This window comes from Myotis lucifugus, unplaced genomic scaffold (assembly GCF_000147115.1).
Source record: "Myotis lucifugus unplaced genomic scaffold, Myoluc2.0 scaffold_824, whole genome shotgun sequence".
NCBI lineage: Eukaryota > Metazoa > Chordata > Mammalia > Chiroptera > Vespertilionidae > Myotis > Myotis lucifugus.
Genome location: NW_005871872.1, coordinates 159,444 through 171,943, shown reverse-complemented (window position 1 = coordinate 171,943; position 12,500 = coordinate 159,444). Strand labels below are relative to the sequence as shown.

Sequence of the window (12,500 nt, the reverse complement as noted above, 5' to 3'; positions counted from 1 at the left end):
CCCGTGGTTGCCCGCAGCCTGGCAGCTCTGCCTCCAGGACCACCGCGTCTCCACGTTCAAGAACCGGCCCTTCCTGGGGGGCTGCGCCTGCACCCCGGAAACGGGTGGCCGCGGCCGGCTCCATCCACTGCCCCACCGGGAACCAGCCCGACCGGCCCAGGGCGGCTTCTGCTTCCAGGAGCTGGAAGGCGGGCGCCAGACGCCGGCCCCGGGGTGGGGGTAGGGGATGGCGGGTGGGGGGGTGGGGAGAGGGGGCGGGCTGGCGGGGGTCACTGGTGGGAAACAAGGGGAAGTATGTAATACTTTCAACAATAAAGAATTATTAAAAATAAATAAAAAATAAATACTCCTCAATTCAAAAAATAAAAGAAAATCAATAAAACTTATATTTAAAAAATGTGTTCCTTTTGCTAATCCCAGATTTCAGGTTTCAGAAGATGAGTGTTAATGGGTCATAGTGAGATATATGGGGGTCTTTACCCCCCATGACCTCAGAATGTGACCTTATTTGGAGATTGGGTCTTTACAGAGGCAATCCAATTAAAATGAGGTCATCAGGGTGGGTCCTAACCTAATGTGACTGGTGTCCTTATAAAACGAGGACATTTGGACAGATACACGCACAGGGAGAACACTATGTGGAGATGAAGGCCGAGATTAGATTTATGCTTCCGAAAGCCAAGAGATGCCAAAGATTTCCAGCAAAACCCAGAGAGCGGCCTGGAGCTGTTTTTCCCTCCCAGCCATCAGATAGAACCAATGCTGCCAGCACCCTGACCTCAGACTTCTCTCTCCAGAACCGAGAGGAGATCCTTTCTGCTGTGACAGCCACAGTTTGTACTGCTTTGTTACAGAAGCTCTAGCAAACCAGTGCAATGAGCTACAGGAGAAGATAATCCTATATAATAAAAGAGTAATATGCAAATTGACCCTAACAGCAGAACGACTGGAAATGACTGGTCACTATGACACACACTGACCACCAGGGGGCAGACGCTCAATGCAGAAGCTGCCCCCTAGTGGTCAGTGTGCTCCCACAAGGGGAGCTCTGCTCAGCCACAAGCCAGGCTGATGCTGCCAACACAGCGGTGATGGTGGGAGCCTCTCCCGCCTCCTCAGCAGCACTAAGGATGTCCAACTGCAGCTTAGGCCTGCTCCCCGCTGGCAAGTGGACATCCCCCGAGGGCTCCCGGGCTGCCAGAGGGATGTCTGACTGCCAGCTTAGGCCCAATCCCCTGGGGAGCAGGCCTAAGCCAGCAAGTGGTCACCCCCGAGGGGTCCCAGACTGCGAGAGGACACAGGCTGGGCTGAGGGACCCCCCCCCCAATGCACAAATTTTTGTGCACTGGGCCTCTAGTTTAATGATCATTCACGTCACAGCTGCTTTGTCTGGTTGTTTACAACCATCAGCTGCGAGTCCGGGTAACATTTCAGCGATGAGCCTGCTGCTCCGTCTCAGTGACAGGTTCCCGGTGCGCAGCCTGCGGGGCCCTTTCTCTCCGGAGCTGGAGACCCCGGTCCGGGCTGACCCCCCGGGGCCCCTGAGCCCCAGCCCAGCGCTTCCCCCGACCCCGGGGGCTGGTTGTGACCTCCGACCCGGTTCTGAGAGCGGACTTTGTGTCCCTGTTCCCGCTCCTAAGAGGAGAAGGAAGAAAACCGGAACCTTAACGCAAACCACTCACCGGAAGCAAGGGGTGGGGGCCGACTTCCGGGGGCACTTCTCCAGGGAGCGGAAGTTCAAAGGTAACGTTCGTCAGCCTGGCTTCCTTCCGGACCCCGACTCCTTTTGGGGTTCCCGGGATGAGCGACCCCGTTTTAGTTCACAGAAGCGTCAACATCGGGAACAGCTCACAGGAGGGCGCTGCCCGCTGCGGGGACCTGGGCTGCTCTCTGGGCGGGGCCGCGGGGACGGATTCGCTGCGCGGCCGGTCGCCGCCATAGCCGCTCTGGTAGCGGCCGCGGGCGGATGCGGGGCCTCAGGCGGATGCGGGGGCGTCCGGTGACCCCGAGGGACGGGCTGCGCTTGAACTTCATAGACTTGGGACGTTTTAATTTCCCAATAGTTTTAGTTTCCTCGTGTCTCTCCGCAGGAAGGGCCGCCGGGAGGAGGGTGCAGGGTGCAGGTGCCTCCGAACCGCAGGGCTGTGTTACCTGAGAAAAACCTTTAGCGTATATGTTATTGGTGTCAGAGAGGGAGGGGGAGGGAGAGGGGAGCCAGGCGGCCGGGGGAGGAGAAAATCTTTACTGTTTAGTCCAATGACACGAGCTGACAGGACCCCGGGTGGTGGTTGGCGAGCGGAGTCCTGAGCTTCAGGCCCATTCTCCACACCCGCCGCCCGTTCACGTCGGTCTCTCTCTCCCTCACGCGTGTGCAGTTAAATGTGAAATAAAGGAGCTCAGAGATGAGCTTCCAGGGCGATGGGATCACAGCCGAGTTAGATGAAGAGAGGCCTCCTCACCCGGTCTTTGGAGCTGGGGGTTGAGCATCGACCTGTGACCCAGGAGGTCAGGGTTCACTTCCCAGTTAAGGCACAGGCCCGGCTGCTGGGGTCGGTCCCCAGTGGGGGGCATGCAGGAGGCAGCCTGTCCATGATTCTCTCTCATCATTGATGTTTGTCTCTCTCCTTCTCCCTTCCTCTCTGAAATCAATAAGATAATTTATTAGAGAGAGAGAGGGCCTTCTCGCCAATCACCCAGTGGCATTCCCGTCATCGGCTGCATCTAGCAAGAACTCGGGGCTGACCCAGCTGCTGCTTCATGGGAAACAGGACAAAGACACGCTTCTCAGGGAGAACCCCGTGGGAATGAAGGTGGAGACATGTGGGCAGAGCTCAAGAGATTTATCTCAGTGCTGTGGCCGATGCATTGCTGTGAGCACACTCCAGTGAACAGGCTTCCTTGGCACACCAGGAAGTGGCAACGCCCGCCTGACAAATCTCCAAGAGCCACCTACTCTTAGCCCTGACCCTCACGCCCATTGGATAACAGCAAGCGTGTCCCTGTTGCATTGGTTGCTTACCCCTTTATATACGGCTGTACTTCCTCAATAAACTTAGATCTGTGTCTCTGAACCTAGTCTCCGGAGTCATGCATGCAAACGCCCCAGCGCATTGGGCTCCGTCGTCCTCACCCCTGAGAGACCCCCTGTTCCAGAGACAGGGCTCAGCCTCCACCACCAGGAGATGCCCAGAAGCCAGCGAACCCCCAACAGGAGGGCAGAGGCTGGACCACCCTGCGGGGATGGGAGTCAGAGATGGGAGGCGGGCGAGAACCCTGCGCCCACGTGGTTCTCCTTCTGCATGGAAACCTCTCTGCTGCCTCAGGCCCAGTGAGAGGCTCTTCATCATGAACATGAGAAGTACATCTTTCTCTTCCAAAATTATTTAACAATCCATGTCAAATACTGTAATATAAAGGTAAAGGTTTGAGGGCCCAAGTCCTGTCTGTGGACAACAAAAGCAGAGCCCACAGGACGTGGGGCCTAATGTTTCTGCCATAAGACAACCAACATGGAGCAGTTCTCCACCTGCAGGTCCTGGGCCATTGATGGGGCATGAAATCAATGTATTACGTAGTGACCAAATTTAAATATGAATGGGACTATGAGAGCATGCAGTATATGTAAATATGTGTCCTCAGTTACATTATAAAATGTATTTCTTACTGTGGATCACAGTTTTAAAATAAAAAAGAAGATTTAGATGAAAGATGTGGGAACTTGGTGGGAGGACCTGGTGGAGGGAGAGGTGGGCTCCTGTCCCAGCTGCACAGGGTACAGTGATGCGCTGCGGCCACTAGGGGCGGAGAGGTCTAAAGATCAGTAGAGTTGGAGTAGAGAGGGGGGAAGGGAGAAGGGGGAGGAAGAGGAGGAAATGAAGAACGTGTCCTGTAGCTTCTGGTCCCAGAATCAAGAGACCTCTGCAACTGACAGGAACCCAACCTGCAGCCCTGACTCCAACCCAGTTAGCCAGGCCCAGGCGAGCCCACCCGGACCAGCTGCACCCTGTCCCCCTATAGACTCACCAAGGAGAAAATAAATGTTGATAAAATCTCCTGAGATGTTCGGTGTTTGTGTTGAGGCCTGGTTGCTGTTTTGAGGCATGATTGCAGTAGAATCCTGTGTAATACACACACACCTGTTACCCTCATAAGTAGCTGGTCATTCATATTAATAATATGGAAGGAGCAAAGGGGAGGCCAGACATAATAAGCAAGGCCATCTGGGCAGCCTCACCAGGAAGTTGCAACTTGACACTCCCCAGGGAACCAGTCTATTCCCTGGAAGTCACTGGGGAAGGGCTCCACAAAGGGAAGATGGCACATGTGCAGTGAAGTCGGGGTGACATAGGGAAGGGGCCTGTCTGTCAGTCTAACCTGGGAACAAAGATCATTGGCTGAAAAGGTGCACCCCAGTGCAGGCCCATCAACGTTTGGGAATACAGAGTCACCAGACTGAGAACTCTCTCTCTCTGTTGCTCTGGCTTGCTGTCCTGTTACTTCCTTGCTAGTGACCCTGCTAGGCTGCCATGTGGTCCTAGAAGCTGAATGGAGCATGGCCATGCAGACCCCACATGCCATGGACCACAGCTGGGAGCACAAGCTCCCCCAGCCAGATGCTGGACTGGACGGGACTGTGCAAATATGGAGCAGACACTGGGAATGGCTGCAATCCTGGTTCTGCTGAATACAAAATGGGGCTTTTTCATGGCAGGACAGAGGGAGATGGGCCTTGGAAACTCAGGGTTTAATTCCACAGAAATAAAGCTTCCCCAGAACCTCATCCTCCTGTGGGGCCTCAGGACATTTTTGTTCCCGTGGCACCCCAAGAACTCCACTCCCACCAGGAACAGGTGGAGACTTTTGGAGCACCCCACTGATAACACACCCAGAGCAAAGTAATGGTTATTATCATTCTTTTTATGACAAGTGCTTTCAAAGAGGGACTTTGCACTTTTTCTCCTCCTGAGCAAGCTTTCTTTTCCCCACCCTTTTCCTCCAGATCAGAGACTCAACTGCAATGAAGACCTAAGGAGGGCCGTTGTTCTGTGGTTTTCAGCTGAAAGTGCCAACTGTAAGTGGGGGAGTTGGTAAAAGCCAGGGCCCCAGGTCTCTTTAGGAGAGAGGCTGATAAGCTGGGTGAGCCTGCAGGTGAGGACATGGTGAGACCTGGTTGGCAGGGCAAGGTAAGGCCTGAACTCAGAAATCTGTGGGAGGGAGACAACCAGAATGAGTGAGCTTGACAACTGCATGTTCCTAAGAACTTACTGTGGTCATTAAGGCCTCTGACAGGCTTGCCTGCTTCTCTCTGGGATGTGTTCTAAGAGATTCTAAGAGACATGTCGATACTGAACCAAGGTTCAACTGCCTGCCACTGGAAAGACCACATAGAGATCATGGGACTGGTGGGAGGAATGTCGGTTTATTCTAGAGCCTGCAGCTTCAGAAGATGGAAGACTCATGCTGTAAAGACAACTGGACACGGGCAGGGGTTTTTGTGAGGAAGAGGAGAGGGGGGAAGAACAAGAAAGGAACAAAAAGGAGGGGGTTGAGGGTTCTCCGTTGAGGGGACTAAGTGCCAGCCAACACGGTCTGTGCAGATTACTGGTTGAAGGTCAGCAAATCTTCGCAAATGGAATGTCTGGAGGTTGGAGTCTGCATTTCCTGAAGTTAGTGCCTAGAATTCTTAAGCGAACAGGCTGTTTATGTGCAGTCACATTTACAGAAATAACGTTAAAATAACGGTTGGGTGGGTACAAGATGTGCGGCTTAAAGATTTATATGAAAAGATGTTCATTACAGAATTATATGTAATCTAGAATAATAAAAGCATAATATGCTAATTAGACCAGAGGGTTGAACAACCTTCCTGACAAAGCCAGGGCTGCAAGGTCCAAGCCCTTGCATGAATTTCGTGCATTGGGCCTCTAGTGGTAATATTAAAATATATGAGACAGCATAGGTATACAACAGTTGAAGAATGGATAAACATCAAATTGTCTGACAGTAGAGGGTTTCCAATCCATATGTCTGTTGGCCATCTGTACCTGCTCTTTAGGTAAATGTCTATTCAGGTCCTCTGCCCCTTTTTAAATTGTTTTGTTTGTTTTTTTTGCTGTTCAATTGTATGAGTTTTTAAATAAATTTTGGATATTAACTCCCTATTGAATGTAGCATTGGCTAATATATCCTTCCCTTCAATAGGTTGTCTTTTTGTGTCATATGGTCCCATTTGTTTCTTGTTTATTTTCTTTCCCTTGCCTGAGGACACAGTTGGAAAAAAATCCTATCTAATAATAGAGAAACATGGTAATTAATCATACCTTCGCTACGCTTCCCATTGGCTAATCAGGGCGATATGCAAATTAACTGCCAACAAAGATGGCAGCCGGCAGCCAAGCAGCTGAAGCGAACATGAGGCTTGCTTGCTCCAGTGATGGAGGAAGCCAAGGTTCCCCGCCTGCCGCAGCCCGACTCTGAGCTCCAGTGTAAGCAACAATGTTGCAATTATAGAAGCTAAACAAACCCCAGATATCTGCTTTCAGCCAGCCGGACTCGAGCTGGAGCCACAACAAAGTTTCAATTATAGAAGGTAAATAAATCCGAGAATAAAAAAAAAAAAGAAAAAAAGGAGAGACTGGGAGCTTCAGTTGCAGGCTTGGTCCACCTGAAAACAGCCATCAGCCCCTCACCCAGGCTGGCCAGGCACCCAAGCGGGACCCCCACCCTGATCCAGGATACCCTTCAGGGCAAACCAGCCGGCCCCCACCCGTGCACCAGGCCTCTATCCTATATAGTAAAAGGGTAATATGCAAACTGACCCTAACAGCAGAAAGACTGGGAATGACTGGTCACTATGACACACACTGACCACCAGGGGGCAGACGCTCAATGCAGGAGCTGCCCTCTGGTGGTCAGTGCGCTCCCACAGCGGGGGGAGCTCTGCTTAGCCAGAAGCCAGGCTGATGGCTGCCAGTACAGCGGTGGTGGTGGGAGCCTCTCCTGCCTCCTCAGCAGCGCTAAGGATGTCCGATTGCAGCTTAGGTCTGCTCCCCGCTGGCAAGTGGACATCCCCCAAGGGCTCCCGGGCTGCCAGAGGGATGTCTGATTGCCAGCTTAGGCCCAATCCCCTGGGGAGCGGGCCTAAGCCAGCAAGTGGTCATCCCCCGAGGGGTCCCAGACTGCGAGAGGTCACAGGCCGGGCTGAGGGACCTTCCCCCCACCCCAAGTACACAAATTTTTGTGCACCGGGCCTCTAGTATATTATAAGAGGAATGTCAGATGTTCACTTCCTCTGTTTTCTTCTAGTTTTATAGTTTTGGGTCTCACATTTAATCTTTAATCCATATTGTGTTTATTCTTAATTTGGTGTAAGAAAGTGAGCCACTTACATTTTTTTTTTGCATGTATCTGTCCAGTTTTACCAGCACCATTTTGAAAGGACTGTCTTTGCCCCACTGCATATTCTTGCCTCCTTTGCCACAGATTAATTGACCATATAAGTGAGGGTTCTTTTATGGGCTACTGCCTGCCCCCATTGAACTGGGTGTCTGTTTATATGCCAGTACCATGCTGTTTTTATTAGTGTAGACACTTGTAGTATAGTTTGATATCAGGGAGTAGGATGCCTCCAACTTTGTTCTTTCTCAAGACTTCTTTGGATATTAGGGATCTTTGTGGTTCCATATAAGTTTAGGATGAGTTGTTCTGAGAAGAAGGCCATTGGTGTTTTAATAGGGATTGCATTGAATGTGGATATTGCTTTAGTCAGTAAGGACATTTTAACAATATTAATCCTCCTAACCCATGAGCATGTATATCCTATCATTCCATTTATTTGTATCCTCTTCAATTTCTTTCTTCAGTGTCGTATAGTTTTCAGTCTATCGGTCTTTCATTTCTTTGGTTAAACTTATTTCTGGATATTTTATGCTTTGTGGGTAAATTTGTAAATGAGATTTTTAAATTTTCTCCTTCTGATTATTCATTATTGCTGTATAGAAATGCAATAGGTTTCTGATTCTCTATCCGGCAACCTTACTGAACTCATTGATTGGTTCTGATGGAGTTTTTTTGGGTGGAATCCTCAGGTTTTTCTACATATTGTGTCACGTCCTCTGCAAATAGTGAGAGTTTTTCTCCTTCCTTTCTGATTTGTATGCTTTCTATTTCTTTGCCTTGTCTGACTGTTGTGGCCAGGACTTCCAATACTGTGGGAGCACAAGTGGTGAGACTGGGCATCCTTGTCTTATTCCTGATCTTAGTTATTAGAGAATAATGTTTCAGCTTTTCACCATTGAGTATGATCATAGCTGTAGGTTTAGGAATCATATTTTTAATAAAAATTGTTGTTATTATTATCAAATTGTATCCAATTTGGGAATTTAAATTGTATGTACATTTTGGTATTGTAGATTTTACTACGATGAACAGCATTAAATATAAAATTTTGTGTTAATGCCTGATATTTTCTCTTTAGGAGTAATTCCTGCAAGAGATATTTTTGGGTTAAAGAATAAAGCATTTTAAGGCATATATATATATATATATATATATATATATATATATATATATAATCTAAAATATGTCCAGAACTATTTACATTCATATGTAGCAAAGGATGTGGTTCCCATTATAAATTATTTAAATTTTACTTAATTATATTTTGAAATAGTTTATAATCAAGAATAAAAACAATAACTATCCCCCAGAATCAGTGGAAATATATCCCCCTCTCTGAGATCTTAAAATTTCAAACATTCGGCTAATTTAGAAAGTGCAGGGAGCAGAGGACTCCAGCTCCTGCTCTGAGTGCAGTGGGAGCCCCTGGAGGCTGAGGAGAGGCGTTAAGTGAGGGAGGCAAGAGCATTCGGGCTGTGGTGTGAAGCAGAGACTGAGGGGCCCCAGTGGAATCGGGGCTCAGAGAGGGGGGACCTGCATTAATCAGAGTGAGATGCTGGAGGCGCGGACAGGCTGTCCAGGAAGTGTGGGCAAGTGGAAGCTTGTGAGCCCATTGGACACAGAGCCCAGGACTCCCAGGTGGCCAGGGCCAAGGGATGGACACTTCAGGTTACAGACTTTAGGGTGGTTTTCTGTGTTGGAGTCAAAGGTGAAGAGACTCCCAAGCAGACATTTCAGAGGAGGCCCTGGGGTCACCAGTGATGGTGGCTGCACCGGGAGTCAGCCCTGGGGAGGCAGAGGTCTCATGTGGATTCTCCATCTTCCTCCAGGTCGTCATTTCTACCAACTCCTTCTGGTGTCTCTCTCTGTCTGCACAACAGCCCACAATGATGAGGTCACTGGTCTTCCATCTGCTCCACCTCCCTGTCTGCCTCGCCTTGGTCCAGCTGCTCACGCCCTGCTCAGGTAGGGACCATCTGCATTTATGTACCTGGAGCACTAACCTATAATGACCAGTCAGAACCTTGGAGTCCTCCCCACACCTGGGAGGCCCAGCCAGACTGTACACCTGTCAGAACTGAGTCACTTTCTAGGTGTTTCTTACCTCACCCTCCCTGCCTGGGACAGCCCTGTACCCTCTGATGTCCAGCTCCTTCTGATGGAGCACCCCTTTCTACTCACCAGCTGAGTTTGCTGTGATTGGACCCCCTGAGCCCATCCTGTCCATGGTGGGTGAAGTTGCTGAGCTGCCCTGTCACCTGTCCCCGAAGATGAGCGCTGAGACCATGGAGCTGATGTGGCTGCGATCCGGCCTCAGGCAGGCGGTGTGTGCATATGGAGATGGCAAGGAAGAAACAGAGATAGCAGAGTATCGAGGGAGAACGTCGATTTTAAGAGAGAACATCGCTGAGGGGAAGGCTGCTCTGCGGATTCACAAGGTCAGAGTCTCTGACAGTGGAACCTACCAGTGTTATTTCCAAGATGCCGATTTCTTTGCAAAAGCCCAGGTGGAGCTGAAGGTTGCAGGTGAGCCTGAGGCTGTTCTGAGCTCCTTCTTCTGTGGGGCCTGGGGACACAGGCTCCAAGCCCACCTCACAGACTCCTCCCTACACCCCAGCAGGTGCCTCCCTCCTCCACCTCTGCTTCTCTGGGCCCTTGACAGACACAGGTTTTCCTGCAGGAAGGGCTCCTCCTGAACCAAGTGAAGACATCCCTCCTGCAGCCACCAGGGTCTCAGCAGGGATGTGGGATCAGGACAGGAGGCCGAGAAAACCTCCCCTCGTGGGGGGCACACAGTTGTGTAGGTTCAGCTGTGTTCCAGGCAGTGGACATGGGCTCCCCAGGGGCTCACTGCTGTGGGTTCAGGGAGGCTGAGCTGTAGGAACATCACCTGTGCTGCCATGTCCTCCAACCAATGGCCCCAGGATCACTCCTGCAGTTGAACAAGTAGAGCTCAGACTAGTTGCAGTGAGGGGAACACACAGTGTGGAAACATGGGGTGTCCCCATGAGGGGGTGTCAGGGAGACTTGGTGTAACTTTGGGCTGATAGGGGACTAGGGGAGGGTTTATGGAAGGAGGGGTTTGCTCTAGATCAGATGCTGTCAGGAGGGTGTGGGGGTAACTGATCACTCACACCTAGGACAGGGGATGATTGCTCATTGCTGTGGTCTGGACACTGTTCATGTTTTATTCTGTGTTCAGATATGATGACTGAGTGGTCTTGATTTGTCCTGACCCATCACAGGGACAAAGCATCCTTGTCTGATGCTGCTGTTCCATGACATTGTTCATGTCCAACATCATTTCTCTTTCTCAGGGCACAGCCCTGCCTTGCACAGGAAGGAAGGAAGGTGGGGGTGGGAGGTCCTGGCTTTCTTCCTGCAGTGCCTCTTCACTCAGCTTCAGTCCCTTCCTGAGACCACAGCTCCTCTTAAGAAATCCCTCCCTACAGGACTGGGTTCTTCCAAGTCTTCAGGAAGCTTTCTCCGACCCCCTGACCCCCTCGGGTTAAGAGTTTAGGGACTGGTGGTGACAACTCACTGTTCCAGGCCCTGGGTCAGCTCTCCCCCATGTAGTCTATCCCCTTCCACAACCACAAAATAAAAATTCCCCTGAGTCCAAAGACCCGAAAAAGAGGCTGTAAACTCTAGATTAATGATATCAAGAGTTCACCACGGTGACTCTCATACCAGGAACAGTGTGGGCTGCAGCAATACAACGTGCACATCCTCCCCACCACCTGGCAAAGCCTAAAGCTCACACAGGACAGGCAGGATATGTAGGGGACGGGAGGTATGACCCGCCAGATAAGCGGGAATGACTACATGTTTAGGGTGGGTGAGGCCCAGTTCCAGGAACCAGCACTGGGCAGGGGGAGGGTCCAGGTGTCTCTGAGGCGATCCATGGGAAGCAGTTTCTGTTCTGGCCCAGATCCAGCTGGATCGAGCTCAAGGGTCCATGAGGGTCAGGCAGTGGTCCCCTCATGGAACAGTCTCCCCTGCACAGCACACGTGGCAAACTGCTCCTCAGTGAACCCTGCCTGCGTGATCTAGTGGAGTGAGCCCCCGTTCCCGATGGACCCTCACCAACACAGAGGCCTCCCCATGACTCAGGCTCACTCTTCCTTCCCCAGCCCTGGGCTCTGATCTTCACATTGAAATGAAGGGCTATGAGGATGGAGGGATCCGTGTGGAGTGCACGTCTGCAGGCTGGTATCCACAGCCCCACGTAGAGTGGAGAGGTGACGGGGGAGAGAGCTTGCCCGCCATGGCAGCACCTGGGGCTGCAGATGGAGAGGGTCTGTATGCAGTCACATCATCTGTGATCCTGGAAGGCGGCTCTGGGAAGGGGGTCTCCTGTGTCGTCAGAAACCCCCTGCTCAGCCAGGAGAAGACAGCCAGGCTCTCCATTGCAGGTGAGTGCCTGGCCCCACACTGAGCTCAGCTGTGGCCACTGGGAGAAGGAGGCCTGAGTGTCTGCTGCTGACCTGGGTCTGTGCAGTGATCATAAGGCTCAGAGCAGCGACCTGGGTGCCCTTTGCCCCTTGAAGCTGTTCATGTCACAGACATTTTCTGAGCATCTCTGCTGCCTCCACCTGGGACAGGCGATGGGGATGGGCAAATGGTAAATGTCAGCAAACACATGACAAAGTGGGGAAAGTGTGTGCAGACACGTCCTGGAGAAAGGGCTGAGCTCCTCAAAACATGAAACAGCTCAGTACAGAAATGAACGGTTCCCAGAAGCAAATACCTCGGGGAAGAGTGTCCAGTCTCGCTGAGCAGGGAGACGTTCCCACCTGTGAGATGGGCAGCAAACAAACCATGTGGTTGGTAACACTGATGGCAGGACTGTGGGGAGGCAGACACTCTTAGACGTGTTGGTATAATTTGGTGTATTTTTGTATAAATTGACACCTTATATTGGGGGTCAATAGAACAATATTAATCCAAACCACTTATTTATTGACCCAAAATCCCAGTTCTAGGAATTTATCTGAAAGATCAGCTCGGGGTTGTGTGAAATAACTGATGGACAAAGTTATTTCTTTTTTAAAAAAATATATTTTTATTGATTTCAGAGAGCAAGGGAGAGGGAGAGAAAG

General features: G+C 50.9%; 1 protein-coding gene across 1 annotated transcript in view; it reads left to right on the top strand.

The window, feature by feature from the left end:
* Window positions 1-9,264: 9,264 nt before the first annotated feature.
* The window catches only part of LOC102420104 (butyrophilin subfamily 3 member A3), a 19,661-nt gene continuing 16,425 nt past the window's right edge, over window positions 9,265-12,500 (top strand). The window contains exons 1-3 of the mRNA XM_023747264.1: window positions 9,265-9,363; window positions 9,583-9,924; window positions 11,532-11,813. Coding sequence (XP_023603032.1) covers window positions 9,285-9,363; window positions 9,583-9,924; window positions 11,532-11,813 — 703 coding nt within the window. The 5' untranslated portion in view covers window positions 9,265-9,284. The remainder of the gene's footprint in view (window positions 9,364-9,582; window positions 9,925-11,531; window positions 11,814-12,500) is intronic.